Here is a 27,313-nt window from a genome sequence, read left to right on the forward strand (position 1 = left end):
CAACTCGGTGGTTCTACGCCAGCTCAGGTCCCAGCACCCCACTTTGTGCGACATCCAACCCCAAAACTACTCAGAGCTGCTGCTTCTCCGCTGGCCTCTAAGGGGTACAGCAGCAAGCCTCTGCCCAGAGGCAGCCTGGAGGGAGTGCAGGTTCTGATGTAACACTCCCTCCAACTAGCACACGGCACCGACACCAACATGAATTTCCAGAAGCTTGCCTGGGACGGGTGTTGCCAACACCGAACTGAAGCTAACGAACAATCCCACAGCACACAGGGAAAGGCACAGCACACACAGATCTAAAGTGGTGGCTGCAGGGGCAAATAAAGCCTGCTGAAGACGGTTCTTTGCAGAATCCCTTCGCATCCCAAACTCAAAATCTCACACTGCAACAAATCCCAGACAGATTTTGAAACCAATAAAATTGATCCTTATAGGCTGCTCTAACAGTCTTCAGAAAGAGCTGCTTGGCACCATGAGCTTGTTGGCAAGACCTACTAGGATAAAATTCATCAGATCGCAAGAGAAGACAGTCAAAGGAACAAAAGGACATTTCAGATGCTGAGGCAAGGTACTTGTTATTCTGTCAGCAGTGCTCAGCCTCTTTTAGCAATACAATTATTTTCCAAAGTGCAGCATTATTCATCAGAAAACAAATTTGAAATATGTGAGTGCTTGTCTTTATCAGAACTAAAACTTTCACAGGAAAGATTCGATGAGAGAGAAATTTAAAATGTCAGAGTGATTCCAAAAGCACACTTACGTTAATGAACTAGTGTGACTATGGGCAAAGGCAGAGGCAACCCAAGATAAAGTGTCCATGGAAAACTGAACTGGCTACAGATTCACATTGGGAGCCTGCCCTCAGTGAATAAACAAGTGAAGAGAAGTCAATGGTCTGGCTGGCAATAGTGAACCTCTACTTGAATGGTATCTCAAAGCTATTAGAAAACTCAGAAAATGTTTATAAGTTTGATTTTTTTCAATCTAGTTTGAGTGACCTAAAATATAACAGTTTCACATATTGCTATACTGTCCTATACACTTCAAACCTGCATGGTATCAGCTCATTCTTCTATTAAGCGAAGATTGGTTACTTAGATGTGGTGATGGCCTTATAAGAAAACGTAAGAAACGGCAATAGTGTAGCAGCAAGGCTGCATATACCCAAAACCCACAAAAGCATTTTAAATAAAAACAAAGTCGAGCTATATATACTCATTGCTAGTAGGTTCTTGATCAGAGATTCAGATAATTTATAGCTACAACTTTCCAACACTAACATCCTCTACCATTACTTGCAGTTAAACCATTTTTTTTTCTTGGTTTGGGATACACAATGCCCCAGGAATTACACCCCTTTGCCTGCCCTTCCCTGAATAAAGCTAGGAAAATTTGTTTCATGAAGCTACCTATAGAAGTGTCTTGACAACCAAACTTTGTCATATGGTGCAAAGACACTAAAAATAACCAATTTCTGCAAAAATATCCCCATCAGGAACTGTCTCCGTATCTACATAAATAGAAAAATATTTATTTTATGTAATCTGCTATAGTTATTCATTCTAGTTTGTATCAGATTTGGTGCTACAACAAATCATTAACCAACAAGACAGACTTGGTGTTCATACATATGCTATATTTTAACAGTAGTTCATAATGTCAGCTGTACTGGCACAGAAGAATTTAGACCAATGACATGTAGCATTTGCAATATTTTAATTATATTTCATAAAATGTTTCAAGATCTGTTTAATACAAGTAGTAAGAAAATTGGTTTTGAATAAAGGGGAATTAAAAAAATATAATAATAAAAGGTAACAGAGCAGTAACTGATTCTTCAGACACTGATACCTTTAAACTTTTGTAGTATATGGTCCTGTTGATCTCCAGAGGAAAAAGGTTTTGCTCCTTTCCTGAACGTGCCCAGTTTATATACCGTAGCCAGTTCCCTTTCTCAGGATCAGTAGCATCAACACACATCCATCCCAAGTTTGGGTAATACACCTATGAGACAAAAGAGGCCTTAAGCAAATGGACAACTGTTACCATGGAAGTGCACATGCACTAAAACACTACACATTTTAATGATAGGAATCAAAGGTGCAATCATCATCTAAGGACAGAGATAACACAAAGGATCTGAGCAGAGCTAGCGGTTGTACTGGGAGGGAGTGTTGCTGGTGGTCTGCAAACTTTTTAGTGGAACTGGTACAATTGGAAAAAACTAACTCTTGGCCTTCAAGCCCTTCTCTGAAGGTTTGGGGCTGAAAAGCCAACATACTTAAAACATTTTATGCTTTCTTTTCAGTTTGGCAAGCCTGAAATAATTCTCTGTATTTTGCATTTAGTAAAATGACTGATTTTAAGATATAAAGGCAATGGAGCTTTATTTTTACTATCTGATGAACTGGAAAAGTAACTATATAGAAGTTAGAAGCATTTGCTTTATTTGGAAAGATAAAGGAAAGCATAATTTATATTTAATCTTTTCTCAGGATATTAAAGAAAATCTTAACCTTTCAGAAATCTTGTGATCACCTTAGAAAATTGACCATGTCAATAAGCTTCTGCATGTTCCAAAATGCTGTGTAAATTCTTTGGTTTCCGTTCTTGGAGAAAAAAAATTAACACTTAGTCCTATTTTACATTTCAAGACAGCTTGCAATAAAGCAAGGTTACTGACTTCTTCAGTATTTTTGGATGACAGGCAACTCTGCTTCTCCTTGAAGACATGTTATGCATCTCCCACTCTTCTTATTATAATCCAAATCAGATGCCTGTAAGAAGAGCTATCAGTGGATGCTATCCGTTTTTTTCCAAACCGAAGAACACACCACTGTTTGGCAACTGCAACTATCATTCTTCTATTACTTTGTCTCAGAACACAGTCATACTAACAGGTACACAATGTCTCAGAAGTATCAGACAGCTCACAGATTTTTAGAAAAACAAAAAAGGAAAAATATATGCAATTTGATTATATCTTATTATTTGCTTTTTTCCTTTTGTTCAAGTCTATAAATATCAGCCTCTGCCTGGAAGATCTCTTTTCAAACCCCAGCCTCCCTAGCCCATTACCTCCTGCAACATGCCCTTAGCACCGCTGCAGATAAGGAATAAAGTAAGATGCCAACTTCATCAAAACTTTCCCATTCTGGTACACAGTGTTGCAGCTTTTTATTGTTTCTGATATTTACTTTACAAGTAACTCTTCAAACTGTTTTACTTTTTGAAATTCAAGTGCACTTCTACAACAGCTTAAACCAAGAACCATATAATAAATTTTATTTCTTTGAGGTTTATATACTGTTGGTTGAATAAAATAGAATTTTATCATTAAAGTTTCAATAAATATACCAAAATCATCTTAGTTTCTCTTCAAGCAAACAGAAAACATCTCCCTTACTTAAACTATTCCAGCATGGATTTCATCAGCTGACTTTTGAAAGAATGTTCATCAGCACACCCAGCCCTTGCAATATAAAAGCGTAAACAGCTTCACAGACTAAGACTGTAAAAGCAATCCTTTTGGTTAAAACGAAAGAAAACAGCCAAACAATGCTGTGGAAGAGTTAACAAATATGGAATATATGGTAAAACATTATTACTTTTTTTATATATTACTTTATTATGTCTTTATATTTACTTTACTGTGGTTTTTGCACGAAACAAAATACTTTATTACTTTTCAGTTAAAGCTTCTAATTTACAGAATATTGTTTAAAGGCCTTGTGCAGTGTGAGAAAGGAAATAGCTCCAACTCCTCGATAGAACACTGCAACTAAGTGATTCCTGTAAACCACAATAAAGATCGTTCAGCACAGTTGTGCCAGTCATTCTGAATCGGCAGATGGCATTTCCCTCAGTTTTCAGCCACTTGCCGTCCTTTTCCTATCTGTGGCTTTTCTCTGGCAGAAAATGAAAATATGTTCAAGTCTCTATTTTTCTCCTCAGACACAACAAGTATACACTGACACACAACACTCATTCAGAATGATCCTCTAGCACAACAGTTCGAAATATTAACATTGACTGGAGATGCCAGCTTTTAGAAGCATTTTTCTTTAGATTAACTTCACTAAAGAAACAAATGGGATTCTTGTGGAAAAGGTTGTTCTCCTAGTTGGAGACCTGTATACCTAACTACTCCCACACACTACCATCCTTTTACAAACCATATCTTCTAACAGTTAAAATTCTGGAGTGGTTTCAGATATCAGCATATGGAGCCAACTGTTGCGGTCTCATTTTAGCTGCTTTTTTCTGATTCCAAAATCAGTATCAAAGCAACACACAATTACTTTTGAAATCTAGCAAGGGTTCCCATTATCGCCTGCATTGCGAACTATGAAACTTCTTAACAGCTTGCTTGTGACTATCATTTCTCAAAACATATTTTAAAAATATTAAAACATACCCACTGAGAACATTCAAAATCCAGCACTGAGAAAAACAATTGCAAGGTCAATAATTTACTTGACTGATTCAATCTCACTAAGTGTTCTTGTACCAGATCAAAATTGGAGATACCTTATGCAGTGGAGTTGGTGATAATATTAGCTCAGTGCAACAAACCTTATACTTCAATACATTATTACCTTCCTGAATGTAAATTTGCATTTATGGGAAACTCTTTTAGGTCAATTCCTCTTATAGGGGTTAACATTAAGTTTTGTACATGTATCCAGTATTTTATACAGTTCAATTTTTGCAAGCCAGAGGCCAGAAGGATGACTACTATCAGTATCTTTAGCCTACAAATCTGTAAACTAGCAAGTTTTCTTCCAGATCACTCTATGCCACCATTCCTCCATCCCTTTCCTCCTTGACCATTCATTTTGCTAAAGCCATTGCTGTACATGTCTTCACACAGAGCGAAGAAGTTTTTGGAAGTAGTTATGAACTGTCTTAAAGACAGCAGACAGGATGCAACACCAGATTAAGACACCTACATTTTGAAATGTACATAATATCCAAGGTCTTACGACTACCAGTGGAGTTTAGAGGTATTCAGCTGTCCAGACAATATTTGCTTTAAGGCAAGCCCAAACACAAGCAGCGCAAAAAATATTGCAACTGTTGTGAACTTTTACAAAAGCTCGGAAAGCAAAACCAACTCCCATAACAAAGCTGGGTTTCAAAGAGAATGCTGTGGCTTCCATGAGAGATTCCACATCCCCCTAATCTCCCTAATTTCATAAGCAGTTGACAGTACTCAACTGCAGAAGGGATATCACTCAGGGTTCAAAATAACAAAAAAAAGCTTTATCCGCAATAGATTCTTAAGGGAGATGTGATCCAGAGATAATATATAAGAAAATGAATACAGCAACTTCAAACAGTGCCAATAGTTTAAAGCCTTTTAATTCGTAACATTGCTCAACCCAAGTGTCTCTAAATAACTGTTTGCAATGGTACACATAGATAATTGGCTATTATTTCATATCAAGTCTATTTCTAAAATCTCTGGAAAAATTAAAGGCTAAATACAAAACATGTGACCTAGTGACAGATACCTTTTTCCATTTAGAAGCTGTTTCTTACCTCCCACATGTATACATTGCTCTTGACTTGAGATCTTTTTTTCTTGTCACCAATAAATGGTCCAAACTTCTTGCCTTTTAAAATTGACTTTGTTGCCCAGACACCTGAAGAGATACATATCAGCAGTTAAAACTAATCTTAACTAACCTCAAGAAAACCTTCTACTCATAATTCATATTTCTTAAGATCGTTACATGTGTCTGACTCAGACTGGGGAGCATTCTACAATATTAAGATCACAATACAAAAAATTGAAGTTTACTAAAATTAATTCAAATAATCCCCTCCCCAAAACTCACTTCAATCATGAAACCTTTAAGCATTTAACTGGTTTCAGTCTTTGCTCATGGGCTACTGTAGATCTGAATACAAAAAACAACCTCAATTTTTCTTGTCCTTCTGGTGATATTCAAAATACTAAAAAAGCACTATAGGTTTTATATTGTGAAGTCCCGGGTTTCAGCTGTTTTGCTGAGTAAACATGTTACTAAAACAAAAAACCTATTTGTTCTCTCTAAAACAGTGCCACGCAAATGAAGCCCTCACAAAAGTTGTAAAACTAATTAATAGTATATTTTGAAGGAAAAAACATTTAGGATTGGTTAAAATATGTGCATCTGCTCACAAGTTTATTGACAAGATTTAACTGAACTGGAAATGGACAGATGCATTTCACATTTTATAGCACAAAAACTAAGAACAGACTGACAAATAATTGCTAATTAAACATAGCATTCTCATTCCGACCACAGTAGAGCAGGTTCATACTAGAAAAGATTAACCTTGCACCAAGGAGCTTATAACCTGTTACTAACAGTTATGCATTTATTGTCAGGCTTTATTCCTCAAACTACCAGCTTTCAACATCAAGTATCCAGTCTGTAATTCTGACTTCCATCAATGTTCTCACACGTTAAACTGTGTTAAAAAAGAAGCCAAGCATTTTGTACATATTACAGAAACAACACTTTGCTGCATATAGCAGCTTTCAAGTCTGCAATTAATGTGTTCTTATAAATTAAGCTTTTCATATTGATTGGACACTGAGGTGCAGCATTCTAAAGAGGCAACACCAAGATAGTTGCAAAACACAAAACTGGTAAAGCGCTGTGGGTGAAAACAAACCAGTGAAGCAATCTATCAGTATTTTCATAACCTAATCTATTTGCATCTTGGTCCACATTTGACCTCAATTCTGACCCCAATTCTGACACTCCAGGAACATCATCTCGGGATGCTGGAGAAACTTAGAAGCTGTCTGCTCTTGGCAACAGAAACTGTTTCAGAAAAATGCACCAGACATCATCTCTACCCAGCGCAGGAGAGCATCAAACTTTCACAGCAACTGTAATTTATGTGAGCTGGTGTAAAAATCTTCATCCTCTTTTCACAGCTGTAGCACTTACCTAGCCGTGTCTTGTCAACAGCAGATGGGAAGAGCCTCACGTCCTCAGGAAGCCCCCTAAGCACATGCTCAGGTACATCATCCAAGGTCTCCACAGTGACAGTAGATTCAGTTGTGTTCTACAAGTCAAAAAGCCAGAAGGGCCACAACCATTAAAAGATAAAAACAATAGCACAACAGATGATCAACCCATGTGAGCTACAAAAACTCCTGACTTGAAATGAAAGTAAAATTTCAAAATTGCCATTTCAACTAGGGTCCCCTCCATCAACATGCTAATGTAAAAGGACCTTTTTATCAGAACATTCAAGTTTTCACTATTATTTTCATTATGCTTATTTATGCTTTATGGAGAGTTCTAAGACCACATTAGAGATGTATGTAAAACACTGATAACTAAAGTTGCTGTAAATATTCCTTTTGTTTAGTTAATGAATGCATTTTGATTACAAGTTGTATACAGTGAGTAAATCTAACTGTAAGGGTTTTCATGTATCTGTTAGGCCACTTGCCATTTCATTAAATTTTCCTTGGCCTCTTCTTAAAATCAAATTCAAAATTCTCCCTTGTGTTATTTGGAGAATAGAGCTAATGCTATTTTATTTTTCCTGTCTGAATACAACTTACCTGACAGCACTACTATATTTTACATAAAACAGAAAAGTACTGTGATTTTATACCTTGAAAAATATCTATATTTTTCAGAATATAGTTTCATGACAGTTCAGGCTTAGTGTTAAATCTTTGAAACCGCTCATTAATAAGGCAAACTCATCCATGGAGCAGTTTTCAGTTGCATTATTGTTACTGATCAGCTATGCCATGAGAAACAACATTTAACAAGTAATTAGGTCAGTAATAGCGTTGTTACATGCTACATTATGTTGAGACAACATTCCTTCGTGCCATTTCTGATTAAAGTTCTTCCAATTTTCAGGTAAAATTCACTGTAAAGTTGACCTACCTGCCTAGAAACAGTTCTAGAGTTTTAGTATCTATGAGTTACCACTCTAAAAGTCTCCAGTTCCTTAAACATTCTGTTGAAGCATTAGAATTACTCCGATTACACAACACAGTTGTAAATAATGTTTAATTCTCTTTTAAAAATCAACAACTCAAATTTTTCATAAAGGTATGTAGTGGGAAAACATACTAGCCCTTACATAACCTGTCTGGAAAGTTTAACTCAATTAAAAAAGTAAAGGAGGTCGATTTATTTTCCCTTTAAATTACAGACAGCTACAACAGATGTAATGTAACATTCAGACCCTAATCTTTTCTGAAAATAAGTCACAAAAAGTTTTCACTATTTTAAGTTTCAGCTGTATACTCGATCTCAAATATGATCGCTTCTGCTAGAAAATGTTTCTGACTACTTCTGAAAGACTAGTATCTTTAAGAGCAACACATGATGCTTTTAGTAGAAATCTTGGTCAGCTGCGTAGTTTTTGAATACCAAATAGACAGAAGATGAGAGAAGTTGTTAGAAGTGTTTCAGGACACGTAAATAATTTGTCCAAATTATACTGTTGAAACATGTTACTGGCAATTAAAGTGACAAGAGGCAAGTGAACTGCCATGCTAAAATACACTTATTTGATTAAAACAGTATGCAGCAAAACAGACAGAACACAGGAAGAATAGGAGATTTTTTCATTTTATTTCATAACCATCCTATTGACAGTTTTTTTTAAATCCTGGGTTACAAAGAATTATTACAAAGAATAAAACAGTAAAAGTCCCTAAAATAGAAGTATAGTGCAAGCTGATTCTGCACTAAAGCATCAGTAACAGCGTTCCATTATCTTTTCTTAAGACCTAGACACTCATCTTCTGCAAATTTTGCTTCAAAATGTAGAACAAATGTGGATCAATTAAACCTGCTTGAGCCAGCAAAGCAGTTTCTCCATTGTGACCCTCAGCAAGCAAATTTCAGCAAAGGTTAGTAAAATCTAGTAGGCCTGATAGGATCCGCTTCAGACGTGTGGCATGTAGCTTATCTTTATTATAAATGAAAAGGATGTCTGGAAATACATTTATGTTTTATCAGCCATCTGTTTCATTTTCTGTTTGACTTTACATAAATATCTGTCCGTAAAAAGTAGTGGTGAGCAATAGCAAAGAAAAAAATATTTAACTATTAAAGGCAAATCTACTAATAGAGAAGTAGGAAATTAAATGCTAAAAGTTGTTGAACTCTAAAAATATTTATTTTCACTCAACACACTATTTTAAGCATTTTCTATTTTCTGTATATTTTTAGAAAATCATTCAATTCTTTTAAGTGAAATCTGAGATGCACTGCAATTTTCCTGAGCATACCCTAGTTTCATATTATTTGTGTTCATAATGAAAGCTTATTTATAGGTATTTCAGCTTAAAGTATGAAGACAACTCAAAGTTTCAAAACAAAGGGCAATTCCAGATCCAGAGCACTTACACTGTGAGGGTCCTGACCCATGCAGCCTTCCATTTTAATTTTGTTAATCATTTCCCAAACATGCACATAAAAGTTCCAAATGAAACAACTGTGTATGCTTCTATGGATAAAGGAAAGAATGACATAAAGGTTCAGTAACAGGAAAAACTTCCCTAGAACCACACAAGTGATGACTTTGGAAATACAGCGCAAAGCCAGAATGTCAGCTACCTACCACACGGAGGATAATTTTACATATATTAGTAAGTTTTATTTCTCCTTCTCAAAGGATGACTTCCAGGTGTACTCAACCTAATCAGTCCCAAAAAATAATCTAAAATAGTTTCTGGTATTGCCTTATGTGAAAATGTATCACTTCTGAGAAAAACTAAACAGAAACTCAAGAAGAAAACCATATTCAAAGTTCTGAGAAGCGTATACAGTTCACAAAAATGAAGTGATTTGTTTTACCCATTGAATCAAGGATGTTGCAGTAAACTAACTACACCAATGCACATATTAGAACACGCACTTAAGATACACCACCTACTCTGCCATAAATACTGATATATCCTCTACTACCCAGTACTGAATATCAGGTGGACAGAGACAAGCTACCCTGCACATACCGGAGACTGGTTATGTGCGTAATACCCTTACGGTTGAGTAGCTGACATGATGAAGCTTGTATTTTAATGTACTTCACAGAGCTTCTACCGGGTCTATTGCCTTTCTGCTGCTCTATTTACAACCTACAAACATGCCATTTCACTCCAAAGACTGATGTTAAAGTATCTGCATGTCAAGTTACTGCTCTGCAACAAATAGAATAAGCTAAAAGCAGCTTTTAGAGATAATAAAAGGTTTTAAATAATGTCACAAAAGTTATTATTTCAGTATCCTAAATGTTAATCATAATTCCTAAATAAATCAGCAGCTCTGAATCCTTAGCCAGCAGGTTATAATTAATACAAAAGGTTTTAAGGTATTTTTATATTAAAAGTTTGAAAGGCAATAGGAAGCCAATAAATGATTTATGAACGTCCAGTAAGTGATTAGTTACATTTTAAAGAGCCAACATGGTTCAATAGGCTGCTCATGATATTTTTCATACTATTATTTGTAGAATACAACAGTAAATGCTATTCACAGTTGCCATTAAACAACTAGCACTTTATTACCTAATTCTAATCAACAAAACACTATTCCTGATTAAAATGACCAGAAATTCAAATTTCCAAGCATGCACATTTTCCCATGAAATCTGTCCACATTATGAAAGAATCGTGCTTGGTGAGAACCAGGCATATGTTGAACAACATACAACAGCCCTAAAAAAAAAAAAAAAAAAAGTATCTGCCCTCTGACATCGAACTTTGATCATTCTGGTCAGAAACAAATACTGGTGGTGATGGCAGTAACTACTCTAATATGAAGGATGTTATACTTCAGCTCTGAACAAGCTTTAGGAGGTGTTAAACTGAAAAATAACAACTTGGGCGACACTACAGTTCTCCAAGGAAACCCAGACTTTCTGGAAATGATTCTTCCTTTTACATATAATCATAAAGCAGAGATACAATAGTACTTTTCCTATAGTGAATAATACTCAGAGCATTTTCCATTGAGCATTTACGAAATACATTATGCTGAAAGTTTACTGGAAATATATTTTAAAATGCATCTCTACATGCTGAAAAATTTAAGGCTTTTATCTCTAAAGCAAAACAGATAAAGCTTCTCAACCTTTTCTACCCAGTAGCCACTCTTTGTGAGGGTATTGCACATGGCAATTATTCTCTACATTTATGAATGTGACTTGCTGAGTTAAGCTACAATAACATTTCTTCTGACAGCTTTAACAGCAACGAGAAAAATAATAAAAGTGGAGTCATACCAAGGTTATTCTATTGCTGCCTTGGTAAGCCCTAACAGCTGCACGGACACATCCTAGAGAGCTATTTGTAGGGGAGAAAGACCCCCAAATTGGAAACCATGGAAGGAATAGAATGACAAAAATCCCTTCCTATCCAAGTGAGTGAAGAGACCAAAAGGGGAGTGGGGGGGAATCCTTATTATTTAGTTATAATAGCTGAAGTCTACTCAAAGCAGACAGTTTTATTTTGCTCTTCCAACAATTCAGAAGGAAAAATAGTGATGAAAGAAGTCTGATTTTCAGACATCTGTTATCCTTGAACTGATACACAAGAAGCCATGTCTCATCAGACAAAAAAACCCCCACGCTTTTCTCAGCATATCAAAGAAAATTAAATATCTTTCTAGTACATTACCCCATGATTTCATTAGGGGAGAACCAAGCCTATTTTTCACAGTAGTTTCTAACAATTATATATAGACATTGATGGGGGGGACTACAGAGAGTGAACAAGACAGCTATCAGAACAATGCACTTCAAGTTTCAAGCTAAAAACAGCAGGGTGGTTTTTGGTTGGGTTTTATTTTGGGGTTTGGTTTGTCTGGGGGGTTTTGGTTGTTTTGGGTTTGGGGTTTTTTACAACAATAGCTAGATGAGCAGTTAAAAATCTCAAGGCTGCAAATAAATTTTAACCTAAAAAAACTTTAAAAGTCAGACTCAGCTGATTTAGACATAAGTGTACATCACTGTGTCACATCCTCTGATGTGTCTGACATATTCCTTAATAGTCACACCACCTTTAAGCCATAAATATCCCAAAACTATTCTATCATTTAAGAATTTTGTTTGCATGGAGTAATATACAACTAGAACTTTATTTTGCATCTACCTACATAAACCAAAGATCAGCAGCTACATTCAGAGAACACAGTACTCAAGATTCATGCAACACCTGCCATATTTTAATGGATTTCACAATTACCAGAAAACTGGATGTGGCCTAGTATATAACATTACATTTCACACCTCAAACGAATGGTAATAAGTAACCAAATACTATACAGTAAAATAAACAACTATTTAGTTCAGTCAAATCAGTGCAATCTCATTTTATTTGCAATTTAAAAGTAGCTACTTAAAACATTTTCCAGATCACAACTTGTCCCCAAGGAACGTTTGTCTACCAAATGAAGAAATACTATATTTCAGTCACTTTTCCACCAACACTTAACAATCACATTTAAATTGTTTTTTCTATTTTAAAAATTCACCTCTTGATAAGGATAGTGTACTGGTGCATGTCCTAAACCAACTTTTGCATTTAACTGAAGTTCTAATATGCTATTCTTCACTCATTCCAAGACTGCAATTTTGAATACAAAAATCACATAAAGCTTTTTCACTTTTAAGCTTCTTACTCTGAAGTTCATCAGAAATATTACATTGCTAGCATTCAAATTAGCAGGGGTGAAGTGACTTAAGAGTAATGCAAAAAAAAAAAATCACTTCAGGGCTGAAGGGGTGCCTTCACCGAAACTATCTTTTCCTGTTTGCATAAATTTCAGAGTCCAATGACTTGGACAGTATCTTTCAACACACTGATGAAACAAGCCACTTTCAATATAATTGTACCTATGGACCAACCACAAATTAGACTACAATGTTACAAGCAGTATTTAAGCAGAGTAGAAACAGTAGCTTTACAGATGATCAGATTAGAGTGAAAAGGAAAAAAAGTCATCCTGAAGGGTGTAATGAATGACAAACATTCAGTTAGTGTCATGTTTTGGGGGAAATAGGATTAAGATGAATGAAAAGATAAAAGAAAGAATGCCATTGAAGAGAGACATGGCAGAGAAGTTAGAAGAGCTAGTTGTGAAAAGGAGATGAAGTGACTAAGGAAGATTGCTGATGTAAACAGTCAGCTAGCATAGGGGTAAATCGGAAGCAGAAAGGTCTCTGCTTGTCCAAGAACCTTATCTGGCTACCCCTCTTGGCCACAGTTACACTGTGTGTGCTTGAAAATTAAAGATATATTGGAAATAATTGAAAAATTCAGAAGGAATGGCAGGAGGGAGTTTTAGTACAACTGTAGGTGTAATTTGTTAACATATGCCTCACCATTTTTTACATAACTGCCCATACTGTTTTTCAGGTGGCACACAACCTTCTTCCTACTACATCTTAATGCAGACTGAGATGCAGGAAATGCTACCAATCAAAATCCCATGTTTGCTTGGATTTTTTTTTTAAATAAACTATTCAGCATATAATGATAAACTAGTTTACGTATTAAATTAAGATCTTTCTTTAAAACTGATAGAGAACACATACTGTCTATCCTGAGAAAGCAATCTTCCAAGAAACCCAAAAATATTAATTCCAACAACAGCTGCTTTTTTTTTTTTTGTTTTGTTAATCCTTCTCCTTACCACAAGAAGGCCATATCAAAGTATTTATGAAAAGACTCTCCTTTGCTACTTCAAGATTTCTATGGGATAAACAAAAAAACTAGCAGTCTTTTAATATAAACCAAATTAACAATAGCCCAATTAGTTTCAGGGTCACTGAAGTCACACTAAAAGCAGAGATAAGCAGAATTAAAAAAAAAAAAATATGAGAACAGAACACTTGAAAGATGTTTGGCAACAACATTTCTTATACAGACCTGGCACTACAACTTGTCAACAGTGAATGAAATGACAAGGGCACTGCAAGAAAAAACACCACAGGGTTGATGCTGAATACACACTTAAAATGAATGGTAATCGAACAATAAAAAGCCGTATGAGCTCTGTACACTTTGGAAACCAAATGTGAAAGGCAGGAACACCAAGAAGATCTCTAAGCTATTGTAACTATTCCTAGAGGCAGGGTCATCTCATTGTTCAATTGTAAGATAACATACATCACAGCACTGCGTAACCAATATTAGCAGTCCCAGTAAGAAAGATGAAGACTTTGTTTTGGTACAGGACAGAAATCCTAATTCCAGAAATAGATCGGGGCAGGGGAACACAGACAGGACACGAGGGGACATGGACACACAAATGGGAAGGACGTCAGTGATACCAATTAACTATTAGGACCTACAGCTTTCAGAATTTTAGGAGAATCCAAAGCTTATCAGAACAGCTAACAAAGCAAGATTATTACTCAGGCAGACAGAGCAATAGGCTGTTTGCTTCAAGTCACTGAGTGCATTCAAAACAAACCCTACAGGTGAAAAAATTTCCAGCCTCAGTAGAAATGAATTCTGAAGCAATAGTTAACCTAGCTACCCCAAACTAGACTACTAATGCTTAGAAGTGTGATCATTCAAATGTTATTTTTATTATATATATGATAATTTATATTTGTGTATAGGTATAATAAAAATATGTATATTTACAATACATATTTCAAGGCTCTGATAGAGATTATATTTTCCTTTTTACTTTTCAAATACACACCTATATATTAAAGTTTTTTTACTTTAAATCAGGGGAAGAAAACAACAGGAAACATCCCACCAACCCATTTCACATTGTAATTACTCATGTATATACTTCTATAACTTCAGTGAGAATATAATTCAGTGCTAACTGTATTCAGTGCTGCTGCTACTCAAATAAGGGCACAAAGGGCAATAAAAGCACGCATTAGGTACAGGGATCAATAAAAAAGTATACAAAATATTTACATGACTGTGTACCGTGTTTGTTTTTGGCTAAGAAAGCTTCTGTTCATAGATGACTTTTTTAGCAAATTAAAAACGGCATTCCTTCAGTAGAAATCCTGTGTTAACATTCCCATGCCAAAGGGACTTTGTAAGATCATCCAAAGAGAGAAATACTTATGAGAAAAATTTAAGGCAACATGCACTTTTTCCATAAGTAACTTCAAGTGATACAATTGTGCATGATAGACAAACAGATGTACAATTTCTACTTGGATAGACAAATGCAAAATAAAATCACATACACTTGGCACTGATTAAAACAACACCCTCCAGTCAAGATATTCTTGCAATCATAGAGTACTGCATCACAAAACAAATTCACTTTCCCAGTCTTTTCACTTGATTCTAGAGGAAACACTTGGTGTTCCAGAAAAGTGTGAAACCTGATCAAACTATTTCTGTGGCAGACTGTTCACTGCACATTTAAAATGGTAAAGTGGTTAAAAAAGGTTAAAAAAGAAATGGAAGCCTTCAGTTTTCAAGCCACTTTTACAAGGAGCTGAATTATTACCAAAAGCCTCAGGGTGAAAGAGATTTTTCTGGAGAGGTGTTCTTATAAGAGGTGCCAGCAGTAATAACTTACATGCTGCTAAAGGGAACTCACATACAAAAAACTTAAATCCATTAAATAAAATAAATCTCACAAGCATTCACATTGCAGAAAGGAGGTTTATTAAATTTAATGAGACTTAAGATTTTAAAGAACATTTCTTTTTTAGTGGATTATTTGCTTTTCTTATTAATCATTAACTGTTCTAACATCTAAGTATTTTGATAAAGTCTTACATTTATACTCACCTGATTCATTTTGAATTCCTGTTGTGTTCTGAAAAGATACACACAACAAAGAAACTCCTTTGATTACATGAGCCCTAAAAAGAAAAACAGACAATTGTAACACGTACCTACCTACAAATTTACACTGAATTGAAAGTACACACAGACCTGTAGTTTCTCTTCCTACAGCATTTGTCACAAAGCAGCATATTGCTTTATTAAAAAAAAAAAAAAAAAATCGGCTCCAAGCTATAGTTTTGTTATTATAGCTCAAATTTATATGAATAATTTCAAAATGGATCTGTCATTAATCTTTCTCCCAGTTTTAATGGATGATGCAACAGAAATGTGCTCAAGTAGGATTGTTTCATTTGCTTTTTAAAACAAGTTAGCTTGTTTGAGTTTGAGTAGTTAAAGAACTTTGGGAGTCAGATCTCTTCAAATTTAATATCAAAGCACTATGAAAGACCTTAAGTGGTTTTCAAATTAACAAAATGCACACACTTGAGTCTTGTCTCTCCTGTATTAGAAACAGGAAATTCTTCCTTAAAGTTGGGTTCTTTATGAAGGTATTTTATTACACTAACGCATTTGGCATTCGTGTTTAACAGAAGCCTGAGATTTCAAAAAGTTTTGTAGTTCATCTAGGCATCAAACTTGGAAATTCATGATTTAAGACAAAACTAATCTGAACGATGCCATATCTAATCTAGTCTAGTACAGTGACAATAGTCTAGTACATCAACTCACTTGATTTCTTTAACAAAAAAAAAAAAAAACATACAAAAAAGCATTATTGCTAGATAACACTATCCTTCCTGGTATCATACAGAATTTTCAATAAATGAACAATACCCTGTTTTGGAGGTTAACTGGTACTTAACCACTTAAAGCACTTTATTCAAGTACTGCTATTTCTTCCCTCTCTTTAGTTTTCTTATTATAACAATGATTAACTGATTTTTACTAAGTACTTCATATAAATACTAACTTTTAATTTAAAATACAATCAAAATATAGTCCAAATATATTTCATATAATCCTTCACATCTTTGCACTGTATAAATTCTTAGTGGTGCATAACAACAGTGAATACTGCCAAGCTTCATACAGTTGTTGCATTGCTTAAGAAATTTGTAAGAAAAGGAAAAACTTCCTTTGAAAGAATATTTCTATTATATACGGCTCTTCCAGGATTAACTCCTTTTGTTCTGATATTTTCCTTCTACATTAGCATTTAGAAAAACAGATGAAACATCTGTATTTCAGCTCCAGTTCTGCAACTGGTTCTGTGGGATTTACAGTTTCCCAGCAAAAATCAGTCACAGGGTAAGGAGCTCCATCTGAACACGAGCTTTTAAACATCTGAAGGAAAAGCATTCCTTTTGGAATGTATGATTATAACTGCTAACTTATTTCAGTATGTCTGTCCAATACACATCAATTTCTAGGAATGTTACAGGCCAACCATCTGATTTTCTAAATTTTTGCTAACACTGATGGAGAACATGGCTAACACTAAGAAACTACGGAGCAAGCAGGGAATGCTCCCCAGGTTTCATTACTAGTTAATCACTCCTGAGATTAAGTCTTGCCATGACAATAATGTCCCTTTGGCTCTAAATTTCTCATGCATTAGCATGCAGTTGTTTCTCACACATCTTCCACATACCGTTTACTTCCCTCAGCCTTGATATCTTAACTCATTTCCCACCCTGACAAATATGATTTCTACTTCAGACATTTTTACTCAAATGCTTTAGGCTAATGGTTTCTGAAATTTGATCCATAGACTGCCTGTCATCTGCTGAAAGGCACCTTTGCACATGGAAATGCTGATTAAAGAAAAGGCAAAAACTGGAGTCACTATAAACTTCTGTACTTGAGATGAGACCTGAATAACAGAGAAAAATCCAGTGCTCTTATTCATTGTTCTTTGGGACAATACCCACACAATGTCAATTTATAAATGAAATATTTTGGATAGCAAGAGAGGTATCAAAACATTTCCTAGTGTGAAAAACAACTTATCTTTAGTAACAAATGTCTTATTCTTCTATACTTGGCTACAAAACAAAACATGATTACTCACGTAAAGACAACAAAAGCAAGAACCTTTTACTGACATGATTTTAGAGCACAGCCTGATGAGCTACTATGGGTGTAGCACAGGAGTTTAAGTGGTTATTGTCTCCAACTGCCTATCTCTACATTTTCTCCTCTTTCTCACTGAAGATTATCAGTCCCTCAATGACAAGGGCTTAACTGTTCACATAACCATTTTCTGTCATGGTTCTGGAAAGTGATTTAGAAAACCTACTGTAAGAAGTGCACATATGTTACACTGTGATAAATGACAGTCATTATGTGTATATATGCACCATTTTCAACACTGAATAAAAGAGCATTTGACTCAGAACTCTAGATATGTAAAGAACATATGGATTTAAAGCATTGTCTTACAGAAGCAAACATTCAACACCATCACTACTCAGCCCCTAAACATAAAGAAATTGATATTTGCTTATTGTCTCTCAAATAAGTGATGGGTTGAAGGGCACAATGCTAACAGAAAGCCCTGTCAAGCTGAAAACTTCCTCTAAGCTGAGCTTTCTTACCCGAGTTGTTAAATAAATTAGTCAAAAATTTGAAAAGCAGTCAAAAACTTCTTTTAACATTTTGTTCCATTTCCGCAGTAAAAATACACTTTTCTTGTATTTCATATACTAATTCAAAATTATGTTGCTTGGAATTAATATTGTTTTCAAAGAATTTTCAAAACAAAAAATAAACCTGGTATTTTTACAAATTTTATAAATGCTTTATTCAGCTTTTATAGAACTGGTTATATCCAAACCTCTCAATGGTATTTCTTAGAAGATGACAAATCTCAACACATTGATGTATTTAAACATCCACATAACATAGTTTAGAGGTAGAGTCCTAACAGACTGCGCTACTCTATACTCTTTCACCTGCAAGTTACCAGAGGAACCAGTTGACCATAAAATATAATTAGATGAGAAATTAAGCAACAGTAAACCAAAAGCTTCAACAAGTATTTATAAAGCTATTAACTTAACACCCATATTCATCTTAACATTTTATACCTGCAGTTCTGACAAGTTGCATGTATGAGCCCTCTCACTGAAAAAATGACTGAAAATATTTCCCCACTTTTTCCTTCCTCCATGTTATCTATTTTGTTAACAATTAAGCCAACTAAATGGAAAGAAACATTAATTGAACTGGGGAAAAAAAAGATAAAATTAAGACTATATACAGACATGTACAATCACTAGAAAATGAAAAATAACGTAAGAACAGAAGACAAAGTAACTGTACCACTAAATTTGGGTTTGAACTTTTAGTACACAAAGTTCAACAAAAACAAGCAATTATGAAACAACTGCTGCATAAATACTAGTTCCCCTTATGATCAATGACTACCAACAATGTATTTACTCTCATCGCTGCAAGCAGAAACAGGCTCTCATTTCATACGCTAATGACTTTTTAGCTACACAGTCAAGTCCGATGCAAGATTTGTCAGGAAAGCCCCAAAGAAAATGATTGGTCATCAGGGGAACTGTGATATATTCAGTTTAAAGACCACCACATTTAAATCAGTTTTAAAGTTATCAATAGTCTACAACTGCGTTAGTACTTTGAAAAACTCATGTTGGCAGCTCCATCAGAGCTTTTGATTCAACCTTTCCTCCAAACTCAACAGCAACATATACTTGCGTCTGTCAAAACCCTGAATTTTGTTAGTAACATCTACCACAGTAAACTTTGAAGATTCACTGAAGTCCCTAAGAAAAGATAAAGAAAGATTCTAAGTGAAAAATGATGCACATTCACCAGTACAGTAACCTGATTTTTTAAAATTAATTTCCAGAAAGCATTCCCAAATCATATTTATTTCAAACCACTACCTACTACTGTATCTCATGAGTACAAAAATACTATGCACTTTCTCAAGACTTTAAAGCATCTGGGAAACAAACACAAGATAAAGAAGATCTACTGCATCATATAATCTTAGAGTTTCAGAAAAGTGCATTTAGAAAGGCTCACTGTTAGGCAACAAATTATATTTACTTAGATAAGAATATACCAGGCATTTGTATTTAAGGGAACACGGTGGTCACTCTAAAACAAAACACTTGAAACAAAAAATATTTTGACCTTATTTCTGAATTTGACGCTTAAGAATTTTAAATATTCCCTTACAAAAAATGTAACTTTCTGGGAATAAAGTTTGCAAACAAGAGCAAGTAACTTTATATAAAACCAACATTAGATAGAGCCTTTTTCAAACTAAATCACATGGTACTCCTAGAAAGCATTCCTAGGTTTTACTAAATAGTCTATCTTCTGATTTTATAAGCCATATTTATGATTTCTGTATGTATTTTTTTAAAAAAATCCCAGAATCAAAAAGCACTTTGAAAGATAATGTTGCTTCCAATTCAGAGAAAGGAAAAAACAGGCATAAGTGTATCAATCCTATTTTAGAAGCTGAAAAAGAGATATGCATTACATCACTGCTCCGGTAAAAACATGTTCATTATAGAATCAGGAACAAAACCTCAAAGTCTCAACAATCTGCTTTCCTAACCACAAGGGGTTCAGGCTGGGATACTGCAGGGCTCTTTGTTTTAGTTTTTAGTTATAGCACATGATTTTGTAAATTTTGATTTATTTTTTTTAACATCAGGACATTTACGTTTTCTCAATTCAATACTGAAATACTCTAATCCACAAATTTTCAATGTATTTGGTGAAACAAAGCTTGCCCTCCACCAAAAAATTAAGTTTGCGTTAACTCTGAAAGATTAAAATATGTATTTGATAGAAACAACAAGCGCTATCTATGGGCACTTAATTGCAGCGACATTTTCAGTTACCCAAGACTGTCAGAATAAGAACGGAGAAAAAATGGGCAAACAATGACTTTCTGAACACTAAAATCTACTACCTATTGTCCATTAAGAAACAATGCTTTGCTTACTGCCATGTAACTAAATAAACTTTATATTTTAGAAAGGTTGAGTCAGATATCCAAGAAAATAAGCCAAGAAGTCACCAACACAAAAATAAAACCCGAGTTTATTAATTAAACAGCAACTAGTCAAGAGAAGTCGACAGAAAGTAACAAGTCTCTAACAACTGCCAATACACAGAAATACCGTTCCAATCATCAGACATAAATATTTCAATGTCCTTACTTTCAATTCTGCTTCCAAAGACAGTAAATTCAAGTGAAAATTTACTGAGACAAGTACATTGCCAATTTACTACTACGGGAAGAAGTCCATTTCAGTCATTTCTTTTTACAATACAGGACTCAGCCTCCCACTTTTGTCTACAGGCATGCTTTATATAGAGGCAGAGAAGAAATATTTTTCATCAAAGAATACAATCAGAGAAAAACCATATTGGTAAAATAAATTATTTCATTGCCAGGGGAAGGTGAGGGGGTGTCTTTATGTAGCATGTGAAAGGCCATGTATGATCCTGGTAACGAGTTCAACAGCAAATATACTGCAGTACTTAAAAAAGGTATGCCAATGCAGATATTCAACACGCATGAGTTTATGAACTCCAGCTGTTTATGAATACCTGATAAAAAACATACAAGTAGCAGTCTCCAATATCCACCAGTAAGCAAATGACTCTGCTTCAATACAGATCTCCTTTTTATATACTATTATTTGTTTACCCCTAGGGATCAAGGCTTTTCTGTAAAACTGTGAAATGGAGACATCACGGCACTGAAGGATGGACTTCAAGAGCCATTTTAGTTTTTACAGAAAAATAGCAGTTCACCTTGACTTTCTGCTTTAATTCTCTTCCATTTTCAAGCAAATATTCATGTCAAAAAATAAGGATGGGTTATACCATAAGGACATCTGTCATCTTCCACGCTACTCTGGAAGAAGGCTGTTCTTCAGATCCCCATACCTAACACCAAACAGGCACCAATTCAGGAATCTCCAAACACAATGCTTATCATGGCATTTCTACCCAAGATATTTTATTCTAAGTGATGACTTGCCTTTTATTTAACGGAACTAGGGTTTCAGTATAAGCGAAACTTGGCCTCATTTTTATGGTCTGTGACATGGGCAAGCAGGCTGTTGAGACACTTCTACTCTAGCAAATCCTGGGAGCTACATGCTTGAAAACCAACTGGTACAACTCCATGGTTCTCGTTGCTGTCTTTACGAGTCCAGTAGTTCTTTTGTTTCTTAAAAGTCACTCCCCCCATCTATCAATGATGCGGTTCTCTATATGAAGAGTGCCAATGCTATCACCATCACACGTTTCCACAGCTGGAAGAGCTGGAGGCCGCTTTGGTCTACACCAGGGAAAGCATACCTGAATTCTTAACATGCACATCATTTTTATTAAGATGTGGCAAGTGTCAAAAGACAACAACATAATAATTACATACCACACTGCTGTACATCTCCATTTCTCCTAATCTACTTAGTATGTGTGAATCAACTGAAGAAGACTTCGCATCTAAATAACATGCCCAAAGTCAAGAGCACAGACTGGGAACAGCAAACTGGAGTGGCATCAGAAATGCAAGCAGTCCTGTTGTTTTCAAGAGCTGTCCACTGTTGATTACTCAAACATAAAATAAGAAAAATATTTCTGTTGCCACTGCATGATCAGATAGCAGGTGCAACTACATCACCTTCCCTTCCTTCTTCAACAGTTGAAAACAATTTAAAGTATTCTTTACCATTTCAAAATGGAAATGTTGCAGCTTCATATGAACTTCAAACCACCTGAAGATTTCAGCTACCCGTTCATGAAACGGCTATCAGCAATGCTCTACACGTTGCCCTGGCTTCAAATATAAAATGTACTTGAACTCTTGAGCTGTCCTAAATGTCTTGCATGCAAATTTTCTCTCTCTCACCCCAAACATTCTTCCCCACAGTACCACTGCAGCATCATGAAGAAACCTCTGATTTATGCGACATGTCCTAGGAAGGACACCTCCAGAGAGGAAACCAATTCTGAAATTAATTCCTCCAAGCCCCCGCTCACCAGCTTGGCAGACACTTGATCTGCAGCAAGATGTGAAGGTGTGAGAATTGCCAAAACTTTGGAAGACTGCGTATTACGAACTGTTTGGAAGACAACTGTTGTCTCACAGCGCCAGGCTGGCAGCAGTTACAGAGCTCTGCTTCACCAGCTGACACCTCCGAGGCAGCCTTTTCGGCAGAAAAGCCCTCCAAAAGCAGCCCAGGGGATGGAGCCCCCTCCTCCAAACCGGCCCCTGTCGCCATCCTCCTCCCGCACCCTCGCTTTCTCTCCACAAGGCTCCCACGGGGCACGAGTCCCACCACCGCTCCTCGCACCTGCAGCCCTCACCGCCCACCCCGCGCCCACGGCCGCCACTTTCCCCCGTGGCCCCCGGCCCGGGGCGGCTCCACCCCCCCGAAGGAGGCTCCTCGGCGGGCCGGGCCGCCGCCGCCGCCGCCGTCCCCTCCTCCCGCGCCGGGCCCCCTCCCAGCCGCGCCCCCGGCTCTGCCCACCGCCCCCGTCCCGCCCTCCGGCGCGGCGGCGCCCGCGGGCAGCCCGGCGGAACCCGCCGCCTCCCCCTCACCCGCGCCGCTGCCGCCGCCCGGGGCCCGGCTGGGAGAGGCGCGAAGCGGCCTCAGCTCCGGCACCGTCCGGGCGCCATTTTGTCTCCAGCCTCGGAAGTGACGTTGGGGGGAGGCCAGCGGGCAGGTCCCCCCGCCGCGGGACCCCCTCCGGAGCGGGGCCGCCCCCTGCCCGCCGCCCCCCGGCTCCCGTTTCACCCCCAGTATTTCCCCGAAACCGCCTCGGCTCACCCCACCTGCCGGAGCCGGCCTCCGCACCGCCGCCTCCAGCCACCACCCTCATCCCAGACAATGAGCTGTGGAGAAGAGCAGGTTCTTTTTCCCTATTTCTTTTTTTTTTTTTTTTTATTATTATTTTTTTGTTGTTGTTGTTGTTTCTATTTTTCTTCTCTTGGTAGTAGTGCAGCTCTGCAGGGAGGTGGTTTCCTCGCCTCTGACTGAAAACGAAAAAAAAAAAAAAATGTGGCTGAGGGGAAATTACTTGAATAACTGGAGGTGATGAATGGAAAGATCCTCACCCCCTGAGGAGGCGCGGGCGATTTCTTTGCGCTAGCAGTCTGACAAGCTGAGGCCCATTTTTGCTACACATATATTGTGCTGTCCCGAGTAAACCAAATTTTTCTCACTGTAATTTCTAGGCAAGTACCTGAGGGAGGAAAAAAAAGACCCGTAGTCACCTGGGAGATGTTCGCATTCGTACTGCAGGGCATAACAGTGTGTCCCTTCTTTAGTTTGAAGAGTAAAATAATTTTCTCTCTCACTTGAATTCTGTATTCATAATACCGTCAAAGAAATGTAATCCTCCTGGTCTAGGACTATTTTTTTTTAGATAGAAATGTTGAGAATTTGCCATTTTTCCAAAGGAAAGCCTCCTGATTTAAACCCATACAAGATGGGAGGCATTAATACAGATATGGATTAGAGGTTTAACGTTCAGAAGCGTCTTACATTTCTTTGATGATTTTTCTTTCACATTTATTGTGCATGCACATCAAGGAGTTATTAAAACTATCAATAAGCACGGACACGCAAAGTACTTACGTAGTACCAGGATAGAGGAGTCCCATTGCATAAAGCTGGAAGATTTCCCTAACAAGTGGCCAAGCAAATCACCTGGCTACCCACTCTTGTCAAACTGAAGCTTTTTAAAACAATACACCAAATTTCCAACAAACATAGCTACAAAGATAACATTTCAAGCGTAATGAAAATGCACACTGTGAAGCCAGAAAATTTGAATGCCTCTGTAGTAATACTTACATTTGTCAAGCAACAGCAGACTAAAGCATAACAGGACACAGTGATCTTCCCACCCGGATTACTCAGGATATTTTTATATTTTTAAATGTCGCTTAAGAATACTAAAGTCAGTTTTGAAACCTCTAATTTTAGTAGTAACAAATCCTAATATAAATATGTTTAAACTAATTTAACCTATTAGGCTAAATTAATTTAATTCTAGTTTAGCTGTATTAACATTTCTTTTTATAAGAAAGACTAATTACACCTGTGTAAGTTTTGGAGTTAATTTAAGAAAAAACAAAGCTCCCATTTGATATGTTAGAGCCTTATACCTATAACAGAGAAAACAAAACCAGAACAAAATACATACCATATCAGCTAGAGTATGTACCTTTCTACCTTTAAGGTTATTAAGTATATGGTTTTCCAAAAGAATCACAAGTAATAGAAATTATTACTTTCCTCAACATAATTATAGCTCTAGAAGAAGTTTTCCGAAAAGCTCAAAACACACCCCTTTTTAAAAATAAATTAACCTATTATCTTCTTAATTTTAACCTTTTCCCCTGTATTATTATTGTATTTATTGTATTGTTACTTTGTATTGTTATTAAGATTGTAAACCAAGGCAAGGTAAGTATCAACAAGCCAGCCCACAGACTTACAGCACTAACTACAAAATATTGATATTTTTAATGCTTCATTTTATTTTGGCTTTATAATTTTATTACTACAGCATTAACATTTACTCACCTGTTTAGAACAGAAAGAAGTAAAGACTTTTGATCAATACTAATATTACTTCCCTATTCCTTCCTGGTCAAGTCTGTACTGGCTCTTCAGATGCTTAATTTGAAGACTCACCCTGCCACTGATCGATGGATGTAACTTTAAAAGTCATGGTGGAAGGCCAGAGTAATTTTAGGCTGAGGGATAGAGTATGAAGGCAACTTTATTTTCAGTGAGGCTGGTTGTCTTTCTTTTCCTATATTTTATATTTCCTTATGGATTTTGTTTGACTTTGTGTAGTGATAAAGTAGGAGGGTTGTGTAGCTGAGATAATTTTCTTGGTTTATACTTGGCTTAGTTGAAGATTTCAGAAATATTTTTTATATATTTTAGTATTAAATGCTTATACTTGAGTAGATTTTTAATGGATGGTTTTAAACGTTAAATTGTTTATACTTGCTCAAAAACATTTTGTTTCTTATTGTGTAGAAATATAATGTTAAACAAATACAAAATACTTTATAGCTGTATAATCACTTATGAAGACTACCTAACTGTGTTGCTTTTAACATTTACAACTTATTAACTACTTTTTGTTGTATGCTATTATGTTGTAGATGAAGAAGAGACTCTTGAAAAGATGGAGCTCTGAACTAAGTAGACACAGTCTTTTCTCAGGTAGCTCATTCTGTAGCTGTTCGATTTTGTACATGTAATTGCTACTAAAACAAGGTTATATTTTTATGATAATAAAAGCTAATATGTCAAAAAAAGCTCTTGTTAAAGTTCATAGTTTCTTGGAAGGCTTATGTTATAAACGTTAGAAGAATTTTGAATGCTAAGACAAACTATTTTGCTTCAGTTTTTCTTTTTTAGACTGTTAGCTAATAAGACTTTAACTATGTTACAAGAGAATAAGTAGAAACAAAGAATTGAAATGTTGAAGAGTTTGCTAACTGCTCTTTAAAACAGGATAGGCATTTGGATTTGTTTGCATTTATTATTTTGTCTACAAACTAAGGAACTCCCACTTGTAGCTGTTCTTTTTTTTCAGTCAAAATTCTCAGAGTAGAAAACAGCAATATTCTTTCAATATCTGTATGAACTGTACCTGCCATAAGCATATTACCTGTATGACTGCAAAAAGTGGAAAAAACTTGTCTGGTGCTGTCAGCTTATCGGTAACTTTGGTAACTAACAGTTGCAACATTATTATCAGAAGCAGTTGTGTGTAGTCCTGGTCTTCCCATGGGTACTCCTAAATCACTTGCCCAACAGTGTCAGCTATTTGTTAGTAAATATGCTGTTGTACCTGTATCCTATTTGCTTCCATTCTTATACAACTGGGTGCAGAGTCTTGTCTAGGCTTGATATTTGCAATTTTTAGTTTGAAACATCCCCAAAGACCTTTCAAAGAACAAAGGGATACTCAGTACATAAAGAAATCACTTCTGACCAATAGTCTTCCTTTTAAACTGTAAGCATCGCTACTATATATATATATAAAAAGTAAAAGGTTCTCATTTAGCATTGTATAGTATAGAATTCCTATTTGTATCAGAGCAGATTCTTTTTCTTTCCAAAATTTAGGACAACAGAAATAATAAGAAAAGATAAAGAATGGAAGAAAAGTAAGAGGAAAGAGGTAGAGTACTTCTGCCTGCTAGAAATCTTATCAAAATCTTCCAGAACACTGCAGTGAGTCTGTCTGCCCACAAGTCAGCCTCTGCATTATAACAATGAATTACTAATAAAAATATGTATGGCAACAAGCCAATTACCTATGATCTAGATCTCCTTAGGATAAAGATGAGAATGCCTGTGATGAATACTAGCTTGTGGGTGTAATAGTAAGTAGTAACCTGACAAAGTTAGTACAGGAACTTCTACTGTACAGAATAGAATGAATGAATGAATGCACAAGGGGTGCAAATAAGCCACACTGCAACTATAACAGTATCTATGC

The 27,313-nt window shown here is 36.1% G+C and overlaps 2 protein-coding genes across 6 annotated transcripts in view; one reads left to right on the plus strand and one right to left on the minus strand.

The window, feature by feature from the left end:
• PRDM2 (PR/SET domain 2) overlaps window positions 1–23,683 on the minus strand; it is a 74,847-nt gene extending 51,164 nt beyond the window's left edge. For 4 of the 5 annotated variants that reach the window (XR_006165477.1, XM_042794095.1, XM_042794094.1 and 1 more), the window contains exons 1-5: window positions 23,379–23,469; window positions 15,767–15,840; window positions 6,954–7,071; window positions 5,548–5,651; window positions 1,855–2,007 (exon numbers count right to left, since the gene is read on the minus strand). Coding sequence is in view for 4 of the 5 variants with exons in the window: in XM_042794095.1 (XP_042650029.1) it covers window positions 1,855–2,007; window positions 5,548–5,651; window positions 6,954–7,071; window positions 15,767–15,775 (384 nt within the window). In the remaining variant the exon portion in view is untranslated. Of the gene's footprint in view, window positions 1–1,854; window positions 2,008–5,547; window positions 5,652–6,953; window positions 7,072–15,766; window positions 15,841–23,378; window positions 23,470–23,612 lie in introns of those variants that run through there. The other variant, XM_042794096.1, reaches the window with a different exon arrangement.
• LRRC38 (leucine rich repeat containing 38) overlaps window positions 23,574–27,313 on the plus strand; it is a 71,594-nt gene continuing 67,854 nt past the window's right edge. Inside the window, exons 1-2 of the transcript XR_004409243.2 lie at window positions 23,574–23,688; window positions 25,965–26,025. The gene's annotated coding sequence lies outside the window, so the exon portion shown is untranslated. The remainder of the gene's footprint in view (window positions 23,689–25,964; window positions 26,026–27,313) is intronic.

This window comes from Tyto alba, unplaced genomic scaffold (assembly GCF_018691265.1).
Source record: "Tyto alba isolate M040663 unplaced genomic scaffold, T.alba_DEE_v4.0 Super-Scaffold_20000042, whole genome shotgun sequence".
In the NCBI taxonomy this organism is placed as follows: domain Eukaryota; kingdom Metazoa; phylum Chordata; class Aves; order Strigiformes; family Tytonidae; genus Tyto; species Tyto alba.